We start from the raw sequence: 25,162 nt of genomic DNA on the forward strand, positions 1-25,162 counted from the left end.
ACACACACACACACACACACACACAAAAAAATAATAATTTATTCTCCATTATTTCCTTTACAGCAATACTTTAGAAAGTACCATGATGTATGAAAACTTTACATTTTAAATTTACATATATTTCAGATTAATCCAATCATAAGCCTAGAAACTCCGCCTACAGTGATCACATCATTAGATCGAAGGGAAAAATATGATTGTGATCTCTTTAGTATCCATAGTTCATCATAGGTCTGACATTCTGACTATTTTTAAAGTTTATTTTTAATATCCGTTAATACAAACATTATTGCTTGCATCTAAATGCTGATGTAATTCAAAAAGTGTTTTCCCTCTAATTCTGTGATGTTAGTATTGTAAAATGTCATGCTTTAACCAGGAAAATTATACCCTTTGTATGTGTGTATTTATATACAGACCCCAAAATAACCCCAAAGCTTAATCCACAGTTAAAATGGCAGGTGATGTATATTTGGAAAAGTTTAAAGCAGAATTGTGCTGTTCAGTTTTGACAGCATCTTCCTGTCCACTCAGACAACGGTCTCTCTCTTCTGTCTGAGAGGATGCTACCGCTTCTGGCCCGGTTTGTTTAACTTTCTGTACACACAGCACACACGTCTCTCGCACCTTGCTGATCTGGAGCCGCCCCCTTCCCCTCATTCCCGGGCTCAGCCCTTCACAAAACGCAGATAAAGCTGCAGTCAACATTTGTTTTGTAAATGGCACATGCTGTAGAAATGTAATCCTGCCTACAGTTGATCGCTCAGTCATGTGACTTGACCTAGTTTTCCTTCTCTCCTCTCTCAGAATTCAATCCTCCTTCAATTCTCCCTTCAAACCACTCCTTCCTTTGCATTTCATTTAACCTCCACGAAAAGTTTTTTTTTTTTTTTATATTCTATGTATCTGCTAGAGAAAGCTCTTTGCTTTTACCCATCATGAAATGTTTCTTGTGTGGCACGTCGGTCATGAGACACCTTTTTATAGGCCATCAGTTGGGACTGAACCAACTAATATTAATTTCCACTGACAAGGGGCAGGATTGCTTTCTAATTACTGATAGATTTCAGCTGGTGTCTTGGCTTTCCATGCCGTTTTGCACCTCCCTTTCTTCATGTGTTCAATACTTTTTCCCTGGGTCATTCCATTTTATTACACAGAACTTAATTTCTGAACTTATTTGTATTGTTTTCTTTGTATGTATGGATTACTTGGATTGTTGCCGACATCTGGTGAACATTTCATGTCAATAGCACCTTTAGAAATATATTTACTGAGAAAAATTGTGATGTGTTCAATACTTATTTTACCTGCTGTATATGGAGTGTGTATAGTTTTGCATGATATTTTTCTTATTTTTTTTATTTATGCATTTTTTAATATAATTGTATTTTTTTTTTTTGCAGGCCTAGTTATAGTTTTATAGTGTTATTCTATAGGGGAAAAAAAGAACGTATGAACCCTTTTTTTTTTAATTTTGATGGTAATTAAATTATCATCAAAAAACCTGTTGTTTTTAGAATTATGTAACTGACTTTTATCTAATTATTTTATCTTTATTTTTAAAAAAATTACCATTGCTTCCCAGACTCCGGTTTGAAAACCTCTTTATTTACATCTTGACCCAGCCATAGCATCTGCATATGTTTTCTGTCTCCAGTTTTTATTGTGTGTCCACTGAGTCATTGTTATTGTGTTTCAGGTTACAAGGAGCTATAATCACTTTATTTTACAAGAAAATGGATTGGATGTCTTTACCACATACATTAAAACAGCATGCGCTTCATTTATCATCGATATGCATTCAATTCAATAACAGGCAGCCGCTATAGTTATGGCAACCTGCGTGGTTTTGCAATCACAACTCTATTTACAATGCCAGCTAATGTTCCTGTTTTCAGATGCCTGCGAGATGCAGATGGAGAAAAACAATAAAGACTGCAAACTTGTGTCAGCTTTTTCACACAGACTTGCACATCTGGTTGGCATCTAAACTAAAAACATGCTATTTTAATATAACTCTTAATAGTCCTTGAAAGCCCTCACTGATTCCAAAGCACGTTTTATTCCATTTTACAGTTAAGATGGTATGAAATACACACATTCAAGTCCACCCTCTGATTAGCCACTGCAGGAAGTGATTCACATGAACATCATCACTTATGAGCTCCACATGAGGTCCTCTCTTCATCTGTCATTTCAAAGCACACGCTTGTAGGCTGGAGTGTTTGCTCAGCAAACTGTTTGCAATCTTCATCTGGATCGTAATCTGGCCTTGTGCCGCCCCACAAACCTGCCGGGTTAGTTTCACTCTTATTGTGAGCGCAGCGACTTAATGCAGTCAACATACATGCAGTACAAACGCTCAGATTTCTTTATCTTTGCATAATTGTGTGTTTGCCATCATATGAGAGATGTGGACACAGGTGCCCTGTTGATATACTGAGATTTAAGCACTGAGTATTTTGAATGTGTGCTTTTTTGAGATCTAGTTGGTGCACCAAAGTATAGGCCTATTTATCAGACTTGAAATTTTTTTTGAAAAATACCACACCACTATCAGTCCATATAAGGCAACGGAACAGGCACCAAAATGTTGAAGTTCTAAAAAGCACATAAAGGCATAAAGAAGTACTGATAACTTGAAGTTCAGTTTTAAATGATTAATTAAAAGAACCCACTCATAAGAGTAATTTCTTAGTGAATCATACTATACTGGTCGCACTCTGTTTATGCATGCAGCCCTCAACTAATATTGAATTAGGATGCTTTTTTTCAGTATGCAACTTTATGGTGAAATGTTGATTGTTCACGGTTTAAAACAATTGTTTAATAAAATCAAATAGTAAAATGCAATTGAAGCTGAATTTTCAGCATCCATTACTTCAGTGTCACATGATCCTTCAGAAATCGTTCTGATATGCTGATTTGGTGCTCAAGAAACATTTCTTCTCATCCATTTCAACAGAATTTTTGTGAAAACTGAGATGCAAAACAACAGCATTTATTTGAAACGGTAATATTTTATAACAAAATAAACATCTTTACTGTCAAACTTTTGAACAGTTGTTGTATAAGTTGCACGTTTCCGGTCAAAGTGTATGTTTCCTAGGTTATTTGTTTAACCAAGCAAAATACCGGATGGATGGTGATAGGGTTAATGTTCCATCTAATGATGCAGCTTGCAGCAAGCTTAGCCCATTTCGACATATAACAGGATGTACTTGTGGAGCACAGGTCATCTTCTTTAACCTCAGCCCACTCCTCTAAATACTAGCTGTTTTTCATCGTTGTTCATTTGGAATCAAATTATGGTCAGTTTCGACTTGATGTAAATATCAAATAAATCCATTTTGATAAGCATGTCACTCGCTCTCGATATGACTCCTATCATGTGTTCAGTAACGGTACAGATGTGAGCCGGACGGCAGGATTTTAAACGCTTCCTTGTCTCAGCTCTCATCAAAGAAAGCTCTCTCTTCACTGAGTCCAATCACACAAATTTGATTATGCTGTTTGCCCAAGGAACTTTTCGAAGCGTTGGGCAGAAAGTAAGGCCTTTGTTTCCAGCATGTGCCCTGCAGCAGGCCTGGCCCTGACATACAAAAGACATCTTTAACATTTCCCCCTTAACCTCGTTACCACTGCCTACTTCTTCCTTCCTGGCCCCTCCTCTCTCTTTCGGTCTCTCTTTTTTTTGTTTTCTGTCTTTCTTTCTCAAATGCTGTCCCTCCACCCCACTATAATGACATAATTCGACTTACAGTATATGTAAAATATTATTATTAGCCATATCATAATCACTTTATTATACAATGATCAGCTCGCTAATTATTGTATCAGTGCAAAAATGTTAAAAATTGTGAAAAATGTATAACAATGCAGATGTACAGAAACCAAATACACAGCAAGACTGCACCATGACAAACAGCAGTCAAACGCAGCATATGTGACTTTGGTCTTGAGGGTGACTGCTGAGTCCGTGCCATGTTCAGGATGAACATTCATTGTGAGACCGAGAGTAACGTCTGTGGTCAAAACTGTTAGTGGCACAACCCTTTCACACCTACACAGAACCACACTCAAACACACACTTTGTCATCTAGAGAAAACACATCATTTCAACCAACTGAAGACATCCACTAGTGTTAAGCCCCCCTTTTTTTTTTTTTGAAGATCTATGTTGGGTTAAATAGAAATGCAAAACTAGGAATTTTTAAAATCACTTAGCTGGCAGGTTTTCTGAATAACTAGTTGTGTTAGGCAGGTTTTGAGTTCACCTGACTTGTTGAATGCATTTAAGAGTGTTTAGGTGAGATATGTATTAGAAAACAGAATGGCACAGATCACAGTCCATGTTTACTAAAAATTAGACTATTTATCACGTCACCAGTTTTTCATGTGCAAGATGTGTCTGAGTGCTCAATAATTTCTGTCTTGTGTATTGGTGTAGTGGTAATACTTTTAAGGGGTTCAAATTACAGCAGTACCATATTGTTTATCTAACGGTTTTATCTTTTATCATTTTATTTTATCATTTTTTTATTTATTTTTTGTCATATATATTGGACTTTGTGATCATATTGGGATTGATTTTGATTACCAGTGCCATTTACTTGTAGCATAAGAAAATAAAATATTGTTATATAAATAATAATAATAATTATTATATACAATATAATAATAATTATTATTATGATTATTATATTGTATATAATAATAAAAATAATAATGATAATTATTATTACTATTATTTTTAGTATCATTATATACAATATAAGCATAATTATTATTATTATTATTATTATTATATTTTATAAAACTTTAAAAAAATTAATAGCATTTTAATATTTGCCATTTATGAGCTGTTGGCTAAAATATGAAATACGTTTTGATTAATTAGACTAATTCTCATAGTTAGTTTACTCAGTCCTGTTTCAAATGTCTGTTCTGCTTAATATATTTTATTTTGATACTCAGCTGTTCTGTAGAGGGATGTGGCTTAGTAAGCAGTCTAAAAAGGCTGGCACAGGAAGGTTGGTGGTTATGGGTTCATGGGCAGTTAGTGTGGCAGGGGGTGAATGTGGTATTTAGTTTAAAACAGCAAGCACCTGATGATGTCAGCTTAGTGGGGTCTGAGAATGGCCTTTGATTTGACACCTAAAACCACTGCACTCAGTGTGGGGCCGGCAGGCAGACCTGGTGTCAGGCCATGTGACCTGTCACGTTTTTTTTTTTATCCTTTGATTGTTCAAGCCGGAACACCTGTGGTCTCAGCAGTGGCCTTGTTAAGGCTGGAATTTCAGAGTGTGGTAGGGTTACGCCTCCTGTGGGGACCTTTGTGGGACCACTGTGAGAAAAAGCCTGAATGTGTTACAACTTCACGTAAAATGTAAAGCTTTTCAAGTCCTCCTTGTGTTATATGTCTTGCACTTTTATCTTGACCTCTGGACACTGTCCTCCTTTTCAATCCCCTTGGAAACCTAGTTTTGCTGACTAAACGTGAAGTCAAAATTCGTTACGGTATGCAACGTCACATGGCTTATTTCTAAAGAGAGAACAAAGAATTGACAGAAAGGTGCAGGGAGAAGGTTTCCAGTCGAAACAGACAGTTTGCTGAGCAAAGGTTGGACATTTCCTTCATGCTGATCAGCTTCCAAGGCATGCGTTCTCCAATGAAGGAGTGAAAGTGTATATGCGTCATTGATTCCCAGATACATCAGAGTTAGTAGCTTTTGGGGTTTAAGCAGGAGACCCAACAAAGTCAGGCTGTCATCCTTGATGGGCTTTGATTAAAGCACCGTGGAGGTTGCGTCCGTCAGATGTAGCGTAACTGTCAGTGCGGTAATTGAATCTAATTAGAGGCTTCTCTGCCTGATTATTTCTGTAAGTGGAAAGCTAACATCTAAAGTTCATTTTTGGACACCACTGTGGAATACACTTATAGGCCATGAGAGAACAAGGAAACATGGTTAAGACAACCGCATTTGGCACGTGTGTCCACAGCGAGAGTGTTTAAATATAATAACTCTTGAAACCACAACAACTGGAATTCAAGCTGTTTTAAGCAGTTCCCATCTCGCACTGTGGCCTTGTGACCCTTGTGTCCCTGTGGTCTAACAAAATCTGAATTTTCATAAGCAATGCTTTTTTGGTTTAGACAGTCGAGAAGGGAGATCCAGAGCCAGATTCAAACTTGTGTGTCCCTCATGAGCACCATGGCTCAACACTAGGGAATATGTGCGTTCACCATCAGGCCCTGGTTTAGATGACTTTCATGTCTTTTACATACCTTTATTGGTATGTATGTTTTGTGGCCTAATTGATAAAGAGTCTGACTTGTGTTCCGAAGGTTGCGGGTTCGAGTCTCAGGTCCGGCAGGGATTGTAGGTGTGGGGAGTCATCCCTTTTGAGCAAGGCCCCGAACCCCCAACTGCTCCCCGGCCGCACAGCATTGGCTACCCACTGCTCTGGGGGTGTGTTCACGGTGTATGTGTGTTCACTACTCACTGCTGTTTGTGTGCACTTGGATTGGTTAAATGCAGAGCAGAAATTTTTAGTATGGTACACCATACTTGGCCACATGTCACGTCCTTTCCTTTCCTTTATCAATACTTGATTCTGATTGACCAGATATTTTTGTATCCACCCCAGGCTGCTGATAGCTGTGCTAGTCTATTGTACCACTCCTCTATCTCTTTCTTCTCACACAATAAAACAACTTCAGCTCCTCCTCTTTGTGCTGGATTTCATATTACATGCCGGCATTTATTTTGTGATAATGACAGCCTGACTGTACATCATTATATACTTAAATGATGGCGTGTCTCGGGATTATATTTCATAATGTGAAAAATTATAGGGTCTATTTTTATAAGCACATTATTCATGGGAGCATTGTCTTAATGAGCCAGTCTACTGTATATTTACACAGTGCAGATTGGCTACTGATTCAGGATGCTGAATCAAAAGAGAGACATTAAACTTGACTAATCAGGGGTTTTTGCGCCAAGACATAAAGCCTGAGTCCAGAGGAACTGTTAAAAGAAAGATTACTCAATCTTAATATTCATCAAGATCTTTAAGATAAAATCACACGTTCACACCGTGGGTTGTTTACACACATCTCTGATTAAAACCCATAAATAAAATGTAAAATAGCTTGTCTATCAGTGGCTTCTAATTCAGAAATTAAACTGTGAGTGCTGTAATATTACGGGAAATATGATTTTAATTGAATCCATTATGAAGCCATAAACGGTCGAGCATATTTGGCAAATTTCAAGCATATCTGGAGCATTTCAAAAAGCGTTTGTTTTCATTATATCCTTTTTCTTTGGGATTGTGATTGAGAACTTCCTTTTCCCCCTCTCCCTTTCCTTTTTTTTGTGGTTCCTGTCCTTCCGCATTACCCGTGTTTTTGGAAAAGCCGAGGTTGACTGGGAGCCTTAGCTCATGTGTTAAAGCGGTAATTTTCAGTGACATTGCTCCGAGCCAGTGGGGATGTGTCATTGTCCGCCCTTCACTGGTTACACAATATGGAATCTGTTGTGCTGAAATGAAGGTGATTCACTCCGTCTGGGTTTTAGGCAAGAGCTAATGGGCCCCTCTGACCAGTCGAGCCAGGGAACGAGGGATATGCCACAGGGAAATGTGTCCCCAATGGCCTAAATTCAAGTCGTTGATTACAGTTGCTTATATATTTAACAGTTTCCTATAATTTCTTGTGGTTTTCCCCTGATGCTGATTGTTCATTGATGCATATTTCACCTATTACATTTTTTTTTTCAACCCAGCTCATTTGTATCATTTAGATTAGACATAAGAGTATTAATATTCAGCACCTTCTTAAAGAGATAGTTCACAATTCTATGGTATTAACTCCCTTATGTTGTTCTTTTGCTTATTCCATACTGTTCACACTGAACAAAAATGACCAAAAACAAGTCAGCTCTAAGACTCAAAGGCTATTTTCAGATTCTATTCATATGATTTGTGTGAGGAAATTTGAGTTACTGATACTCTTCCCCTCCAGTAAACTGTTAACATAAAAATCGCTTCAGATCATCGAGTCAGTGAGCTAAACTCGAGAACCAGATTAGTCTTATTCATTGACAACCTGTTTAGTTCTGATTGTGAAGCAGATCAATCTGTTGAAAATAGCTAGCTCAATAATGATCCGTTCATGACATCGAACAGATTCAGATCTTAAGTTCAACTCACTGACTCGATGAACCAGTTGCAACGATTCTCAAGTTAACAGCTCACTGAAGGGGGAAGTTATCTGCCATGACTTCAGAAGACTCAGGCCTCGTGCACACCAGGACAACTATCGCACGCGCTTATCGCCAGCGTTTTTCCAAGATGTTTTTTGACACATCTTGTGTGTTCATACCCAAGCGATTTTCACTCTCAATGAGCCGAGTGAACGTGCAAATTCACTCCCTGACATTAGATGGCGCTTAATGAAAAACAGAAATATCCTATTTGATCTGCAATTCCTCTCCATAACAACTCTGTCGAGATTTTTGTAGTCGCTGTCACGTTTGTCATAAAGCTCTTTGTGTTCAGACACCAATAAGACCAGCAGCTCTAAATTTATCTCACCTCGATGCATCTTCTTCATCTACTTACTCTACTTACTATCTCATCGGTCGACCAGTTTTTAAAGTGGTGCATCGAACCAAAAAAAAAGTTGCTTAAAAAAAAGAGGCTTTTACGCTTGATGTTTTGCGCGTCGGTGTGCACACTCACATTGGCGCCCTTTGTTTAGTAACAAGGCATTAAATGTCGATGATAATCGCACTTGATAATTGTCCCAATGTGCACAAGCCTTTAGGAATATAGAACACAAGTCTACTATTTATTTAATTATTTATTTGTTGGTTTGTTTGTGAATTGTAGTTCTTTGGCTTATTTTTGGACAAAGTAAAAGTTTTGACTTTCTCCAGCTGTTTTCACAGAACTTTTCTCTCACATTGTCTGTATTATCTTGCCTTGGTATCATTTTTAAGGTTCCTTGTCTCTCTCTGACATTTCCACGTTTTTGTCATTTTAATCAAACAGCTGCAGCAGGCACCTAACAGGCAGTCCGTCCGTCCGTTTCCTGTCCTTTCTCCCCCTCTTAGACCAGAGCATCAGCATCCCAGCCAGCTTATCATGGGGAACTAATTCAATATCCCTGTGCCTGTTTTAAATGTCATTGGCTGAGCTCATCTGGAATTACATGTTTTCATGGTGGAAGTAAAGGCGCTTTATTGAGCAGGGACCAGAGTGGGGGGATGTGGCTGCCCTTCGCTCTTCACGTTCGCTCCGATTCGAAAGGTCTATGAGCTTTTTAAGATCATTCGGTGCACATTCAGCGCAAGCTCGCTCATCCTGTCTCTTATTGTCTCTGTGAGTCATCACACATCCTCAGCTGACTTGTGAAAGTAGATGATAGCAAAAGTTAGATCTTCAAATGTCAGTCTATCTGCTAGCATGGAGTGGTCTTATTTTGCTCTCTCAATTTTATGATTGGTTTAAACATTATTTCAAATATTATGTTGACATTTTTATGGTTTGTTTACTTTTTTTAAGGTTTTAAAGGATTTAAAGTAACTCCAAACCATTTCTGAAACTAGACAATTGAGTCAGTGACTTGACTTGAGTGAGTTGACAGATCAGTCTAGTAAATAAATTATATGAATTATGAATTAGTGAATTATATGGATATGAATTATATGGATATGAATTAGTGCTGTCAAACGATTAATCACGATTAATCAATCATAAAGATTTTTGTTTACATAATATATGTTTGTTATATTTAATTTTTGTGTGTTAATATATAATGATTGAAATAAAATATATATATATATATATATATATATATACACACACACACACAAACACACACACACATGTATATTTTTTGTATATATATGTTGTTTATTTATTGTATATATTTTTGTATATTTTTAATATAAAATATAAGAATATGAATATATAAATGTACATGTAAATTTTCCAAAATATCTACTGAATGTGTGTGTATTTATATATATATATATATATATATATATATATATATATATATATATATATATATATATATATACATATATATATATATATATATATGCACAGTACATATGAACAAAAACTTTTATTTTGGATGCAATTAATCGCAATTAATAATAATAATAATAATAATAATAATAATTTTTATTTATATAGCGCCTTACCAAGAGGTGACAGTAATATACAGAGACCACTTACAAAGTTAGATTAGAGATACATGACAATGTAGATAAACATCCATCACAGGGTACAAATTACAGACTGAGAACTGAAGAGTAATATTTAGAGAAAAAATGTGTTTTTAAGAGGTTTTTGAAGGAAAGAAGGGAGGATGCTTGACGGATGTTTTGGGGAAGAACATTCCACAATCTGGGAGCCACAACACTGAAAGCTCTAGCTCCCATAGTCACCAGACGAAACTTAGGGGTGACTAACAATCCCTCACTAGAAGATTGTAAGGAGCGGGCAGGAACATAAGGCAGAAGTAAGTCAGATAGATATGTAGGACCAAGGTTATGGAGAGCTTTATAAGTGAGAATTAGTATTTTTTTGTTTATGCTCAAGGAAACCGGAAGCCAATGAAGGTGATAGAGGACTGGGGTAATGTGAACGCTCTTTCTTGTGTGGGTAATCAAAATCAAAAATTAATAATTTGACAGCCCTAATATAAATATAGGAAATATAGATAGATATTTCTCAAATTTCACTTTTGTGTTTCACAGAAGAAAGTCAGTCATAGAGATTTCAAACAAAATGAGAGTGAGTACTGTTTAGTTGTGGGTGAACCTGTCCGTTTAAGATTGTCTTCAGTACTGATTGACAGCAAAGACCTTGCGGGTACCATCCTATGATCTCTCGCCCACATGGGTGATGATATCAGTTAACCCACTGTACCAGAGAAAAGGTCCTAGTGTGAGGAATGGCCTAAAACCCCTGAGCTGCACAACATGGCTTGTTACCCCGACCCCTGCAGGCATTGCCTGTATCAACTGGCCTTTTGCTCATACTGAATCATCTCACCCCTGCTCCTTTCTTTACTCCCCCCAGCATTTTTGTAGTCCCGGCTCACATGTCCGGCTGCCACTAGGGTTGTGGGTCAGAGAATAGAGCAAAACTGGAAATGTGAGGGGTCGGCCAGAGCTAGCTGTGGCAGATAGAGGGGCAATACGCCAGGCAGGACGAGTCAAATGATGTTGCTGCTTTAAAAGATCGATTTCAAATTTAAAGGGCAAGTAAGCATCTGCTCTGACAGGTCTGCCAGTATTGAAGTGGCCAATCAGAAGTGGACCTTTACATTAGAGAGGCACAGCACAACCAAAGTTTTACCCTAAAATGTCATTTATTTATTTATTTATTTGCAAAAAAAATTATTTTATATATTTATATCTAAAATTTAATTTATATAATATATGTATTACATTTGTAAATAATATTTTTTTTTGTGCTGTCAAATTGATTAATTGCAATTAATCACATCCACAATAAAAGTTTGTGTTTACTTAATGTGTGTGTACTGTGTATATTTATATATACACACACACACATTTTTTTAACGTAATGTGAATTTGTTACACTCTAGTTATTTCATGTTGCATTGGTTTTGTGCAGATTAAAGTTATTTATTAATATTAATATTACATTAATTACAACATTACAATTATGTTGATGAATTAACTTTGTAATTATGAATCATTATGATGCATGTAGTAAAAGTCCATTCTCGTGTGTTTTTCCTGTAGGGTTCCTGAAACCCCAGTGCTCGCTGCCACCGCCACCTCAGAGAGGGCGAGCAGAAGCATGCACGTGTTTCAGCGGAATGTGTGCTCTTCATCAACGCAGGCTTTCTACAGGTAACCTATGCATATTGAGAACTGCACAATCGCTTATGCTCTACACAGCGCATAAACTTTCAGCAATAACCCGTCTTTTGGCAGCTGTGTATTTCCACCATAAAATAATCCTGCTTTTTTGTGCGCGTCAACTGTTCCCATGAAACCTCATGATTCTTACTTTGAAGAACACTAAAGATACATGCATATATCAATGCATTGAAGTCACATGTAAAGCCCTAAATGGATTTCCACTGTACTCGGCCATAACTCATGCCAAATATTTCTGGTCTTGTAATATGTCTGCATTTGCAAGAAACAAGACACATTTTGTGTGCACACACAAACACACCCTCTAATCTTAATGAGTGTCTGGTCCTCTTCATATATTTTGGTCTTACAGTGTATGATTTACAGTTTGTTATGCTAGTTTCAAGGGCTGATGGACATGTTAGCAACTGGCCTCCTTTGAGGGATCCTTATGGGGCACATTCCAGCTGTGAGCCTGTGGTATGTGGGGAATGGATCGCTGTTGGCTTGTGTGTAAACATGTTTTGTTAAATGTCTTTTATTGCCTTGTCTTGGCAAACATATAGCGCAGCATGATTAGTTTGTGATCAAATGATTCTTATGAAGTTTACAAGTAGGACATCGGCTCTCATCTGGTTTCTTGTCTAGATTTGATCAAGTAATGACCAAAAATTGTTCATTGTACAAATGCAAATGTCCTCACATTAAAATACTGAAATGAATTAATTTGACAGTTTTGGATAAGGACATGACAAGCAACCTGTATATAATGTAACTGAGTTCAGCTAACTGACAAATCAATTTACAGCTAAATATTTTAGTTTGATTGGACAGATGACCTTTAACTTCATCAAAACATAAAATGTTTAATTTTAAAAATTGATAAGCCAATTTGTTTTGCTATTCTGTACAGGCACAATAATATGGCTGGCTGCTTGCATTTAATTAATTGCATTTAGCATCACTTTTTCCCCATCAGAACATATATGTAACCTTTTTCCAACACCAGATGAGAACCACTGCTGAATATTTAGTGTATATTAACTGTAATACCATTTTAAGAAGTATTGGTTTTGACAGTCACATCTTGGCTTATTTTATTAAATCCATTTTTACAAAAGTCCCATAGGGTTTAATGTTTGCATAGAAGCACAAGTTTAAGGCTCTTTTATCCCTCACGTACCCATGTGTTTGAATGCATGTTTTATACTCTCTCAACCCTGAAAGGCATGGCAAGCATCTTTCAATAGCTACTACAGACAGTCCGCACACATCACTCACAACAAAGGGCTACGTTTATAGATCGTATACAGAGAGGATTCGTCAGTGTAGTTGCTTTACTTGGAGCCATTCACTCAGAAGTCGATCTGTTTGTAAAAACTGTTAAATATTTCCCCAAGCTGGCGTGGTGGTCTTAAGACGCTCCAGAGAGCTTTGGCAACACAAATGGGTTTGCCTATAAAAATGATTTCTGTCTACATATTGTCTTTTCCAAAGCCAATAATAGAGCTTGTGGAGAACCAGTCTTTAAAACCCTGCGTGGTGCTCAGCAGTCTGTTCACGGTTACTGTGGAAACCCTGCGGTCTGGTGTGGTGGCTAGCCTAACTGGAGTCGCTCGTTTATAGAAGTAATAATAGCCGTGTTTCTAATTAGGGAACGTGTTTCCGTAAATCTCTTCAAAGCGCGAGGATGTGTTCCAGTCTTAGCATGTTACTTGTACCGTGGTGACCAAAATCACACATTGGAGCGAGGAAGATGACATGGGTTCGTTAGCAAACAAAACATGAGAACGAATGTCACCTGGGGAGATTTGAATCCCTGATGTGGCAGCACTTTGGCTTCCAGTGGTTTTTACATTGTTTTAGTTTTTTTTTACAAAACATAGTCTTACTGAAAAGGGTCCGTGAGAAACACAGCGTCGTCTTTCAGTTCCAACTTCATTTCAAATGCGCTTAGTTTTTTATTAATATTATTTTTTTTAAAGAAAAGCGCTCCAATGAAGTGCGCAAGAGGGAGCACTTAAAAAATGGCTGCGGAGGGGCCTCACAATGCCGTCCTTGTGCTGCGATCTGGGCTCTTCTTGCTGCAGCGAGCAGAGGAATGGAAAAGATTATCCACAGGAATGTCTGGGGTGCCCTCAAACGCAGCGCTCCGCGTGACCGGCCAATGGGAGAGCTCGACCGAGTGGCGGGCTAATTTTTTCCTGATGAACTCAGCCGCCTGCTTCATAATGGAGTCTGATTGCCAGCGCTGAACGCACATATGGTCCATGTTTGGAGAGCCCCAATGACAGGACCACTTCTTTAGCAGGCAGAGGGAGATGCTCGCTGGATCGGTCTTTTGTTGTTTCATTAGGTTTGAGGGTTTAGTCAGGATCATTTCAGGTGTTTGTTTTTTTTTCTTTAATTATTCACTTTTTATTGACATCACTTTACTAAAGCTCCAGTTACGCCCCAAAGCCGAGCCTTATTACTTCTGGCCACACTTAATTATATCGGTTGGGTCGCGGTCCATGGCTTCATAAATTCTCTCAATTAATTTGGAGGCTATTTATTGTCCCGAGTTCTTGGAAACAACTTTTGCGGCCCCATTACGGCAAGTGGCGGTAGAATTAACCCCATAAATTACCGACTTGTTTTACTTGTGGTGGGTGTGTTTTAGCGCAGTGGAAAGTCGCCATCGGCCTACAGAGAGACAAAAAGGGAATGTGGTCAGGTTTCCGAAACCAAAGCATGTGTTTGTAGACCTTGTGGTCGCACGGGAAGGGGAAGGGGCACTGTGGGGTCAAAAGGTGAGCGAGGTCAAGGAAAGGAACTCGTTAGCTACAACATGCTCAGCACTCCCTGTTTTTTAATTGGCTCTGGTTGCCGTCCACGCACGTCCTCGCCACTTCCTGTTGGCCTGGGGCCGCCAGAGAGGGGCCTGGAAACTCCAGCTTGTTGATTATAGAGTTGGGTCCTTTATTCGCTCTCAAATTCATCACTACCTGGCTATTTTAATGGTCTTATTTATTTAAACTGTGCTTCAAAGGTAACCCAGTGGAGAAATAACAATTCGGCTGCCATTTTTCATGTGTCTATATGTCATGCGTACTCATGTTGGTTTATATTCTCACAGTGGGCCTGCAGTCTGTCATTATTTGGGTTGTGGCTGCCAAAAGGGTTTGGGCTAATTGGATTTTGAAGTTCATTTTCATCAGCTATTTGATAAAGACCTGGCAGCGGTCCTATAAACTCCAGCCACCCATGGTATTTGCACCAATGAGCGCATTCCATACAACGGGACTGTAATAAGGAGAAGTGAAAAGAAGTTTGATCAGAGTGATCTCATCTGGGAGAGACGTTTTACTTTATCCCCTCATCAGCCCTGTGTAAACACTGGAAGCAAAGTGGGAGTTGTGCAGCTCCCTGTGATGGATTTTTCCCCGTGACACCATCAAGCATATTTTGTGCTAATCTGCCAGCTAATTGAAAGTAGCTGGCTTTCATGTCCAGTGTTACAATGCCCATGCCTCTTGAAATGAAAATGATGGAGGATGCATCTGTGATATTGGCTTTAAATAGATTGTTTTGGATCAGAGATGTCAGACGCTGTGATCTATTAGCACAGAGTGTAGTGTGTCTGTCAGAAGACAGTGTAATGCAGGCCATTGAACAGGCATTTCTTGAGCTATTATCATTGATGTCATGAAGTATCTTGAAATAATCTCTAGCTGAGAGAAGAACACTGATGAATATGAGAAATTTTATATTCTAAACTATCAAAAATCAGTCTTAAATATTGAAGTGTGAAGCAGAGATCAGTTTGACCTATATATAATTTATTATTTAATATTACTTTAATTTAAATTTATTTATTTATTTTACTATATGTTTTATTTTTAGTACTCTATTGTCATAGATGACCCCTTGTGTAAGATTTGGTACCATGGGCCATGTCTGTCTCTCTTTTTTTCTATTTATTTATTTTCCGTGGCTAAATGAAGAGCAAATACTGTTATAGACTGGCTTAGACCATCAATAAAAAAACACAGCCACACTTTTTTCACCTCAGATGACTGCAGGACAATACAAAACGTGGCCTAAAAAGCTTAGACTATTTGGATTGGTCAGTGTTTTTTTTTTTTTTTTTAAGGACTGTGTCTGATTTATACAGGGTTCTTTGGTGTGTGAGCGCATTATCAACTAGTTGATTCACCATCACCATTTGAAGGTGAGCCTAGCTGACATTCAGTGATGTGTGTGTTGATCAGAGCCAGATAGACAGTAAGAGTGTGAATAGTGTGAAACAAAAGTGTGTGAGACAGAAGTTTTTGTGAGATAGGGCCAAAACTGAAGGAGGATGCAAAAAAAAAAAAAAAAAAGGAAAGAGTTAGAAACTGAGGAAGTAGCGCTCACATTGGCACAGTGTGACAGCAGCCACTCGTTGCGTCTGGGTCAGGAAAAAAATCAGAGAGACTAAGCTTTTGATAAATCTTTGAGCTCTTAATCTCTCTGTGCCACCATCACAGTGAAATCCTATCTCATTGTCACAAGCTGACCGAGGGGGGAGGGTGGGCGACAACACTCTGCATCTCACTGCCCTCTGGGATGCGCAGCCTTTCCCTGGCTCTCTCAGTCTGTTTCGTCATTAACCATTAATTTATGCTGATCACAGCTTGAGGTCACTTTTGAAGTCAACATGAAATCATAATTAACCCTGCCTGCTTACTTATTGGACTTATTTTTTAAAATGCATTTTACCAGTCTTATTGTGAAAGATTAAGTGTCACATGCAATTTTTAAAGAAAGCTTCTGAAATTCTATTTTATTAGATTTTTTATTTTATTATTTTATCTAATATTTGATTCCTCTCATTTAACCAGCTTTAATATAGAAAACTTCAAAATCCAATCACTGCCTGTAGTTCTAAACTACAATGTTTTTTTCAAGGAATATCCTGTTTCTCTCTGAAACTGTTCAGATGATGAAGGTAAAATGGTTTGTTTATTAATATTAATATTAAAAAATAACAACAAAGAAAACCGAAATAACGACTTTATTCAACAAGTCGTTATTTTTGTTTTCTTTGCGAACAAAAAGTATTCTTGTAGCTTCATAAAAGTTTGGTTGAACCACTGTTGTCAAATGGACTATTTTAATGATGTCCTTATTACCTTTCTGGCCCTTGAACATGTCAGTTGCATTGCTGTCTATGGAGGGTCAGAAAGATCTCGGATTTCATCAAAAATATATTAATTTCTGTTCTGAAGATAACGAAGGTCTTACGGGTTTGGAATGACAAAAGGGTGAGTAATTAATGACACAATTTTTATTTTTGAGTGAACTATCCCTTTAATCGGCACAGAAATTTCAAGGTTGTTCATCTAAACGAGAGTAATTCACATACCAAAAGACATTTCCATCTCTTTTGTTGTGTTTTTCAGCTAGACTTCAGAATGTGAACTTCAGTGAGTTAAATGAAAACAAAAGGCTGGCATTCTTGAAAAACTCTGTATGAAGTTTTGTATAAGCCTTGTTGCCTTTCTCTCTCCCTCAATTTAGATGTGTTTATAGTTCAGTTGACCGCTGGAAATGGAGTGAGATTACATGGTCTTTCCAACCACAGTAAAATATTACAAATAAATAGACTGTATTATTTGTTTGCACCATGCATTGTTTTAGGATCACACTTAGGGTGACATATAAAAACAATTGAAAATTTGATATATTGCGAAGTCAGAAAAAAAATTTTCTGCATGCGCATTGATATATTGTTGCATATTTGGAGTCTTACAACAGTATGATATTTATTGAGGCCCTTCCATAGGAACAGGCTAATCTGGGTGATTTATTTGTTGATCCTGGTTTTCTTCCGGACGATTGCGTGCGGCTGTCCGCACATAAATTACAGTAGTTATGCCCAGAGCTTCTCACTTATCTGTGACTGAAAGATCCAGACCCTTCAGAGTGCAGTATACTGGCTGTTTGTATGTGATTTGCTTGTTTATATGTGCGTATGTTTATGGAAGACGAGCTCCAAGTGTTGTTTGGATGGATGCCTCCACTGAAGTCATCTGATTCCAATATGCATGAGCCCCATCCTGTCAGGGACAACAGGATGCTCTGGATCAGACGCACATAGGTTCACTGTGCATGCTGATTTTACAAAAATAAAGTACTGATGTTCTTTAGTGCTGATATTTCATGCTCCTTTGGGATGGATGGGGGAAAAGTCAAAGGTCTTTGGGAATCATATGCAAAAATTGGCTTGGGCAAATTATGCATTCCATCATTTTGACAGATTTTGACCCAGAAACATATTTTGAGTCTGAATTTGAAGATTCTAAACTATTTTCAGAGGTTTTATTGACTGAATTAGAATATCAAGAAAATATATATATATTATTTATTTATTTATACTGTTCCAAATTTTGGGGTCATTTTTTTTTTTATGTTTTTAAAAGTTGTCTCTCTTGCTCACCAAGGCTGCATTTATTTGATCACAAATACAGTAAAACAGTTCTGTTGTGAAGAATTATTACAGTTTAAAAGAACTGTTTTGTATTTTTTTATATATTGTAATATATTCCTGTGATGCAGTTTTCAGCAGCCATTTCTCCAGTGTTACATGATCATTCAGAAACCTTTCTAATATGCTGATTTGCTGCTCAAGAAACATTTCTTACTATTGTTATTGTTGAAACTGCAATACTTTATTATTATTATTATTATTATATTTTTCAGGATTCTTTGATAAATAGAATGTGACCCCAAACTTTTGAACAGTTAATTTAATTTTATTTATTTTAATTTAATTTAATTTAATTTAATAAAAGATTTCATTATATAAACTAAAATCATAAAAATTGTTACTCTAAATAAATTTTTCCCCATACATTTAGTGTACCTTGATGTACTAAAATAACTAAAACTAAATCTGAAATAATTAATATAAAAACTATATAGACATATTGACAAGAATAAATGCATTAATAAATGACAAAAACACAATTACTTAAACTAATGAAAAAAAAATACAAATTTAAAACATTCAAAATAATGTTAAAACTGTAATAGCATCTCAACGATACTAAAGTAACACAGGTTTAAACAACTAAATCCTTTTGCTTATGACAGTGCAAGTATCACCTTTCGCCATATGTCTGCAGATCGTCTGTTTGTTAACTGGACCGTGGCGTAGGCTTAGCAGTTGTCGGAAAGCTCAGGTGTCCTTTGGAAAGAGCATGGTCAGTTAGCTCCATCCACAAGGGCACAAGGAAGCCGATTTCCCTTAGGGTGGCTGCTAAGAGCTTGAGAGGGCAGGGGGGCTCGTAGGGGAGGTCATGGATGGGGTTCTGTCGGTATTTTGATGCTAAAGCGATTAGACACACTTGGCATTATACCCGGTGCTACAGCGGAGGGGGGCGCATGCAACTGGAGCAATTGTTTGATCCGAATGGCACAGAAGTTGATCTCATGAAGGGCAAGGTCAACGTTCAGACACCTGCCATCCTCGCCAACTTTTGGGGGCAAAGAGGGCAAGAGGTCCCTGGAAAAAAAAAAAGATTGCAACCTTACAATGTCATATAGTTAGCAGCAGGACCCAGCAAGTGTGCTAATTTGCTGCAAAGCATGCTGGGAAACAGTCGGAATGGGATGAAAGTGTTACTTGTTGGCCATGTTTGCACTGAAAGTGAATGTTTGGTACTTCTACAGCTAATGGAAAGGTCTTGTTTTGGTGCGCCACTGTTCAGGGACACACATCTGTGACTTTAAAAAAAAAAAGTGTTGTTATTTTCTGAAAGACTTTATTAATGAGATTCTCAGTTTTTGGTTACACTGATAGATATTTCCTAGAGATTTGAAAATGTACCCTTTTTTTGTTCAGTTGTACTTATTTTATTTCACATCATCCATTTGTTCTGTGGATTTGGCTACACTTGGGGCTGTTCTGGAGGAATTCTTGCAGAAAGTTGACCTTTTACCGCACACAAACATACACACGCACACACACACACTCCTGGTTTAGTCAAGGCTGCTGTGCGTATGGGAGGGAGAGATCAGAGCATGTGTGACTGAGTGAAACAAACGCCTCTGGGGCATTATGTCCACAAGTCCATTACAGCCTGTGACATTGAGCTAATTGACTGATGTGGCCATGTAGTAACGAATATATGAAATTAATAATGCCATCAGGAATGACAGAAGTATTTTACAGCTGTTGTGAGGGGAAGGGGAAACACTCTAGACTTTTACATATTTTTGATGCTATCGTTGTGGTTGAGTAGTTTATTAAAGCACACTTTCATCTTTAATACCGATGCAAATTAGTGATGGGAAGTCTCATGAATCGTTTTCGTTTTGAACAGTTATTTTCACAGAACTATTTGAAAAGAATTCCAAGAATTTCATGCGTTTCAGATATATTTATGGAAGTCATGATTAAGCTCGGAACAACAAAGTCATTTGGTACCAAAATATCATTTACATTGTTTTTTGTTTGCATCTATAGGCTGAAAAATGGCTGAATCAAGCTTTGTGAACATTTCAACTGATTCATTACAAAGATATGGTTTATGGTAGGTTTCTAGTTAATTGTTGAGTGCAAAAATTCACTTCCAAATTAAAAGAAATAAATAATATTTTTAGTTTTTAAATCCTTTAAGAGATTTTTGCATTGTGATTTTTTTTCATAAAATCAAAAGAAAAAAAGAAACAAAATATATATGTTAAATATTTATATTCTTTATTTTTATCTTAAAGGATGCCATTTCCTAACATGGTACATATGTTTAGGCTACTGAAATCCTGCTTACTCTTGAAGAATGACTTTTCCTTCTCTTTTAATGGCCTTCAGGGAGGAATTGTGGGTAACTGGTGTGCATAACTCATTCTAAGAATGGTGCTTTCCTGTTGTCACGTCTGGGTGGATGGTTTGCATTTCATGTCCAGCTGAGCTAGTCCTCTCTCTTTCATTTCACTCCTCTTAGTTTCATCTCCTACTATTCTTCAGGAGAAGACGCCGATCCCAGGAAAGGGTTAACCATGTGTACGTGACTGTAGCGAGGGCTGTTTTAGTGCTTATGAAAGCGTCTCAGAACACCGCGTCCCTATCTGCTAATGCTCTTCAAGCAACCATGTCCGAATGCAGATGAAACTATCAGGATTTAAAGCAGAGATTAACGTAAAGAGACACCTCTGCAACACTTTCCCCTTTTCTGGATTACACTCCTTCATGTATATTTTTGTGTACACACAGCCTTGATTGTGTCTTTAATCTCCATCCGAGAGTGGACAACTGTTACTCCAGCTGTGCAGACAATGTTTCTGCAGTTTTACTGAGTGTCGCCCCGCATCTGATTACAGTACTGCCCTCTGGGCCGTTGTGGCCTCAACAGGGAGCCGTGTGGCTCACTCACATCATGGATATTCAATCTCTCCGCCAACGCAGATTATCAGCGTTCACACAGTTCCTGCTCTTCCAATAATACCCGATCAGAAATGTCAAATAAGGCAGCTGTTTGTAACCCAAGCTGCTAATGTGCGCACGCCGCTGTTTATTAACACCTCTCTTGCCATCTGGCCTATTATATTGTTATATGCAGTGGACACGTGTGTGGATGATTACACAATAGCAAAAAGCCATGCAGCTGGCTTTATATAGCACTGATTCACCCAACACTCTTGCTTGCTCATGGCTCAATTATTCAAAACCCTGGCGCTCATATGATCTGGTAAGAGATGCCAATCGTCCGGGTTTAGCCACTTTCCAAATCAGAGCAAATCGATAACAGGTTCATCTGGATTGGACGCCTGGCTAGTCATCAACTGCTATGAAATGTAAAATGCGCACTAGGTTTACGCTCCACACTATCACAGGTAAATCTTTGCCCAGCAGCAGCAGGGCTGGCTTTGCCCATCCATCTGCGGTGGCTGAAGGTCTGTCAGGTTGCAAGTACTCTCGGTGTGTTTATGCCGAGAGGAATAACTGAGTTATGGGACTTTTTGGTGTTAAGTCAATTTCTCTTTCATTCCTGTCAGTGTTGCTTATCTGTGGCGGACAGGTTTCAAACGTCATAAGTAGAAGAATTTTCAATCTTTAACAGGTGATCAAATGAGGCCGAATTCACAATGGAATGACGGTATCCTCAAGGTTGCAATGATTGAGGACATGCAGCCGGTGTCCTTTTGTTTCATCTGCTTGTAATCAGTCATAGTCATTCGTAGTTCCTCCTCACATTGATTCAAATGAAGATTACAACTCTAAAATGAAAAACCTTTTCTCAGGTCTTCTCTTTTTTTTTTTTAATCAGATCCTGTTTGTCTTTCAGCTTGGATTAAAAGCTTGTTTAAAATAATGTCACCTGTGAGAGGTAAAATGGTGCATCAGAGCGAAAAAAAACCCAGTGTAATCTGTGACTTATCGCCTAACACGCAAGTAACCAGATTACATGCTTTCAGCTAATTGTGGGTCAGAGTTGCAAACAACGTGTCGTCTCCTGATTGAATTGATAAGGCTGAACTCGTAAATTATAGATCACGGAACGTTTTCACCCAACATTGCACCTTTTTCCCGCCAGTTACAGAATTGTGTCCTGTTGGAACATCCATTATAAACTGGTAACTGTTTTGGAACAGAGATTGTTATGAGATGGTCATTAGCTGGTGTTAACTAGTAGATCATCTTAAACTAGCAGCAGACTCTTCGCCAGCAGCACATAAGGTGGTCAGCTGGTTTTTGCTGGTCAGAGGTGATTATTAGCTGGTCCTAATTGTTTTTAAGCTGTTTCAAGATGGTTATTAGCTGGTCCAGGATGGTTATAAAGTGCTCATTAGTTGGTGCAAGCTGGTAGACAATCGTAAACTAGAAACAAACTAGCTACCAGCAGCATGAAAGGTGGTTTTTAGGCTGTGGTGGCTGGATGATTATTAGGTTTTTCAGCTGGTTCAGATTTTTTTTTTTTAAGCTGTTTCAAGATGGTCATTAATTGATCCAGAATTGTTTTTACCTGGTTCATGCTAGTCATTTACTGGTGAAAGCTGGTCTAAAATGGTTATTAGCTAGTGCAATCTGGTTGACCATCTCAGACTAAACAAACCAGCTATCATCTGTACTGGTGGTCAAGCTGGTTTTTGGGTTATAGACCAGCTTGGACCAACTGATAACTGGAGTAAAAGAGCAAACCAGCCACCATGTTAAACTGGATTTTCTAGCAGGGTGGTGAATAAAGATGCTGTTTCAGGGGTGTTAGTTAAAGTTGGCATGTGAACATGGCCAGTTTTAGTACCTAGAGTGACAAACACCTCAGAGCAAAAGAGGATTTTGAACATTTCACTTCTCTGCTCAGTGTTCTGTTTAGAAGTAAATACTGCTAAACATCTACAACGACAGCTGCCATTTGCAATTTTAATGCTATCTGAAATCTGTGTTTTATGTGCAGAGAATTGAAAGTGGTCACAAATGTGTTTTACAACTCCCCCCAGAACTGTATCTGTAAAAACTCCATTTTGAGCATGTGTTTTGTCTCTGTGCAGGAATACACCTGAACATTTTCATTTTCATTAGCTCTGTTGCCTTTTTCAGCGCAGTGGTCCTCTTTTTTTCATTTTATTGCTGTGGACATCCAGTCTCTCTATTAAACTTAACAAGGCTTTTGAACAAGAGTTTATATACACTGTGTGTGCGAGCACGTGTTAAAGATTGAAATAATGAGACTGCTGTCAAGATCTGTGTATGAACGAGTGTTCTCATAATACCTGCATCTATAAGTGTGTGTGTGTGCATATCCCATTGCGCTTCTCTCCAGGAAGAGAGCCTAGAGACTTCCTGTTTGTGCTAAGAGTGAAAGGAAGAGCCTGAGAAGTTAAAGCAGACACAAATGTGATAAAAACACACCCACATGCATACACAACTTCATTATGTGCAATATTAACACACAAAAAGAGATTCTGTTTACTGGTATTCAGCTTAAGTGGGACACTCTACATAATTGTATTATATTTTTTGAATATTTCTTTAAATGTAGCATACAGAATTCTTTTTTTCACATCAAATTTTTTAACAGTATATTTTAGATAAAACTGTTTTACTGTTGTCATGATGCATCTTTTTTTTTAGAAATGTTCAAAGGGTATTCATTTTATCAACAATAATGGAAATGAGATGAAAGGATTGTGTTTTTTGTGATTTAAATTTTTTTTCAGTCATGTTGTGTGGAATTTGTGTCTTTGTGATGCATATTTTCTTCTTTTGAGATTCTTCTTAATAATAAAAATAGCAAATAAAAATCATTGTGATAATTAGTTTTTGTCTGTAATATAAACAAACATTTTTGTTGGTATGTATCATATGTCACAAACACACCGTTTATTTCAAGTAAAGTGTAGTTGTCTTTGTGATGCATCTTTTTCTTTTTCAAAGTTTTTTTTTTGTCATCAATAACAAAAAGGAGAATAAAAAGATGGTGTTGTCTGTGAATAATTGAAACATCTCTGATAGTTATTTTAGTAAAATGTATCCATCTTTGTGATGTCTTTTTATCCTCAAAGGTTGTTTATTTTTTCAACAATAATGAAAGCAGCCACAGTATGATGATAATTAAATGTTTTTAAACAAACATTTTCATCAGTGATGTTTTTGATGAGATTAACACTGATTATTGATTCCTCTACATATACACACTTGTGCTTCAAACACGAACAAACCTATATTTTGCCAACAAATGCATAAAAATGCTTTCATTTCCCCAGATAATCGCTTCAGTCATTGGGCCTGTTTACAGTCAAACTAATATTCGTTCTTAGCCATTTTCACATCTGTTTCCAAATACATGTGAATACAGCAAGCCATTAAACGTTCACTTTTCTTCTGTACCACAAAGGAGCTCTACAGGCTGTCATTTATCAGGACTCTGGGCTCTTTGTTGTAATTGACATGTAATCCATCGGGCCTTTTCAGCAGAACAGATGTCACAATTGTTGGTGCCGTTGCTCATTGCTTGAGCTCATTGCTTGGAGGGAGAGATGGCTGAAAAAGCAAAAGTGGTTTAAAGCCTATCCCTTTGTATTTTTCATTTCAAATGAATGGAGTAAAGTAGGATTTGGTTTGGTTAGGTTAAGGTAATTCATTTCATAGAAGGAGTAGATTTGGTCTTGTGATTTAATAGAGATGCTCCAGGCTTTTTGATCTCCTCCTTTTGTTGATAGAATGAGTGCAGATCGGTTCGAAAGACATTAACCTTTGCCTTGTGGGTAATTCC

The 25,162-nt window shown here is 37.6% G+C and overlaps 1 protein-coding gene across 5 annotated transcripts in view; it reads left to right on the top strand.

The window, feature by feature from the left end:
• The window catches only part of LOC109078982 (retinoic acid receptor RXR-alpha-A), a 96,004-nt gene that overhangs the window by 13,671 nt on the left and 57,171 nt on the right, over window positions 1–25,162 (top strand). For all 5 annotated transcript variants that reach the window (XM_019094164.2, XM_019094161.2, XM_019094163.2 and 2 more), the window contains exon 2: window positions 11,802–11,912. In XM_019094164.2, the coding sequence (XP_018949709.1) occupies window positions 11,802–11,912 (111 nt within the window). The remainder of the gene's footprint in view (window positions 1–11,801; window positions 11,913–25,162) is intronic.

The sequence above is a fragment of the Cyprinus carpio genome, chromosome B21 (assembly GCF_018340385.1).
Source record: "Cyprinus carpio isolate SPL01 chromosome B21, ASM1834038v1, whole genome shotgun sequence".
Lineage (NCBI taxonomy): Eukaryota > Metazoa > Chordata > Actinopteri > Cypriniformes > Cyprinidae > Cyprinus > Cyprinus carpio.